General features: G+C 51.2%; 1 protein-coding gene across 1 annotated transcript in view; it reads right to left on the bottom strand.

The window, feature by feature from the left end:
- Positions 1 to 725: 725 nt before the first annotated feature.
- si:dkeyp-92c9.2 (uncharacterized protein LOC571482 homolog) overlaps positions 726 to 2,718 on the bottom strand; it is a 4,579-nt gene continuing 2,586 nt past the window's right edge. Inside the window, exon 2 of the mRNA XM_037794189.1 lies at positions 726 to 2,718. This exon is cut by the window's right edge and continues 457 nt beyond it. Coding sequence (XP_037650117.1) covers positions 2,014 to 2,718 — 705 coding nt within the window. The 3' untranslated portion in view covers positions 726 to 2,013.

Below are 2,718 nucleotides of genomic sequence, written 5' to 3'. Positions count from 1 at the left end.
GACGCCGACAGTAACGTTTATATTGATGTTGCTTAGTAGCGGTGTTCTCACGACTTAACCACTTGAACACCGAACACATTGTGTACATGACTTCCCATGTTGTAAACACGAGCTCACGAGTTTCAGTTGAAGGCACCAATAGTCCCATTTAGCCACTTGTTAGCAACCTTTTTTTTTAAGACGCATAAAGGCTTCAAAATTCACAAGTGGGGTATTTATTGATGTATTTTATGTTGTAGAACAAAACGTTAAAATCTCTTAGCTTGTGTTAACCACAGACCTTTTTTCAGGCATAAAAACCCATTGACTTCCAGACGGGAGAACTTGAAGCTAAAATGCCATCTCATTTCCGGGCTTTAGGACTCATTCCAGTAGCACTCTATTAGCAGCTAATTTGTGCTCCCCCCCTCATCTACTTTCTCTGAGTTATTAACCTCGAAACATGAGCTGTAAACTTCGGTGACCTCTTGCAGCAGGAATCCAAACTTTTGGACGGCTGGTGACATAAAATCCATCTGAAAATATATTTAATCTGATCTGCTTTCAAAAACATAAAATCCATATATTTTTCAGTGTAACAATAGCGATGAACCACGGGCTCATCTGTGACCACCTCTGACAACACACATTGAAACACATGGGAGGAAATAAAGGCATTGAAGCACAAAATGCCAATGGTTCATTCAAGGGAATAATTTGGATAGAGACGGGGAGTTGATGGAGGGATAAGAGAGGATGAACTCTTGATGGCAGATGAGGATGCGCAGGTGACTGAGGAGAAAGTGGGACACATTCTTCAACCACAACAGCAGAGAGCTTCGCTGACCCTGAGCTGCGCACGTGTCTCACACGGCGTTTTTATTCATGCGGTGAGGGAGAATAAAGCGCACGCGACAAGGCGTTTCAATGTGCCTACATTCGTGTGTGTTTAAAGTCCGGTGCGGTCCAGCCTGGCCTGGATTAGCTCAGCAGGGCTGCCCGAGTGGACAAGAAGGGGGCAGAGGTTGAGGGAGGGGGGGGGCGGCAGTAATCTGCTAATCTCATTAATACCACAGCCTGCGCCGGTGCCCTGTCAACAAGACGCTGGGGAACAAAGGATGGAGTAAACAGCTGATGACCCTGGCTGCCGTCCAATGCACAATGCCTTCACACACACACACACACACACACGGCCATGCATACGCTCGCACAAAACACGTACATTCTGCTTCCACCAGGAAACTCTCCTGAGATAGAATAGAAACACTGAGGCAGGTTTGAGTGAGTCAAAACAGCGACTGTCCCCTCAGGCCAGACGAGCCTCAAAAGGCTCCACAAAACATTTGCCTGTTCGTTTTGCTTTAGCGCACAGCAGGACCAGCAGGACCTAACATGGACCTCTCAGCTGTTCCCATCAGTCTGAGTCACTTTTCAACTGCTGGCACATGGAGGCTTAGCCAGCAGCGGATGTCAACATGTCTCCTTGTGTTGTCCTGGAAAATATATAACTCAGCGGATTATATTGTCTGTTTTATTCTCCTGTGAATCCTCCTCGGATGTTTTAGAATATGAGAAAAATCCCTTGATGGTGTTTTTGTGGAGTGATGGCATCTTCTTGTGCACACTGATTGATCACATTCAGAGAGGATGCTGGGAGGCCTGGCTGTGCAGATCCTGAGGGGCAGCTGGGACGACTTGGACCAGACACATGGGGTCAGACGGGACAGGTGGACCAAATGGTTCCTCAATTCAAGTAAACTCAGGTGGATATTCCAGCCAGGACACACAAAAACACACAACTGTGAGCTTCTGTTAGCCAATCATCTTGGGGGGGGGGATTCCTTATTTCTATCTGTGGATGGATGGGACAATGGCAACAAAGATGGAATGATTAAATATGTCTACATGACTGTCAAGATGGGCCTTCGTTGCTCCTGCAGGGAAGCAGAAGAAGAAAAAGGGGCGAGGAATCTGTATGAGACCAACGTGTGTGCAAGTATAAGTGAGCGTACAAAAAGGCATGCAGACTTCCTCTCACCGATCCAGCACCCGACTATAGTCCTGAGGGCCGCAGCCGCCTTCGCTCTTGAGTTCAGCGAATACTTGTGTGAAAAAGTGCGGGTCTGCGTTGATGCGCAGCATCTTGGCGCTAGTGGCGTCGATGATGGCGAGGCAGCGGTCCCAGAAGGCCTCCTTGCCCGCCTCGACTAGGAAGGGCTTGAGCGGGTACGAGATCTCGTTGCCCATGTAGGAGTAGGACAGGTAGAGGCAGGTGAGCAGGATGGCCTGCAGCTCGTGCTCCGACGCCACCAGGTCGCCGTCCACCACGTCTCGGCACAGCATGTAGACGAAGACCACGTTGGCCGGCGTGACGAAGGCCTGGTCCTGCCAGCCCTGCAGCAGCAGCGAGCGGTCCACGGCCCGCAGCCACAGCACCGGGTCGGCCGGAGACAGGTGCTTCAGGCGGTAGCAGCGGCAGCACAGGAACTCCCCCAGGCAGCGCAGAAGCTCGCTGGTGGAGGCCTGGACGATGACGCGCTTCGGGGACGAGGTCACCGTCGCTTGGGGGACTTTTTTCACCGAGGACAGCTGCTGGGACTTGCTGTAGCTGTATCCGTGCCCCTGGCCCATCCCCATGCCGTAGCCGATCCCCAGACCCAGTCCCGCTGGGCCCTCGTAGCTGGACAGGTTGGCACATGACAGCGACTTCTTCACGTTCTCGCGGTTGAGGTGCAACAC

The sequence above is a fragment of the Sebastes umbrosus genome, chromosome 15 (genome assembly GCF_015220745.1).
Source record: "Sebastes umbrosus isolate fSebUmb1 chromosome 15, fSebUmb1.pri, whole genome shotgun sequence".
In the NCBI taxonomy this organism is placed as follows: domain Eukaryota; kingdom Metazoa; phylum Chordata; class Actinopteri; order Perciformes; family Sebastidae; genus Sebastes; species Sebastes umbrosus.
The sequence above is the reverse complement of the archived record's forward strand: the minus strand, read 5'-3'. Positions and strand labels throughout refer to the sequence as shown.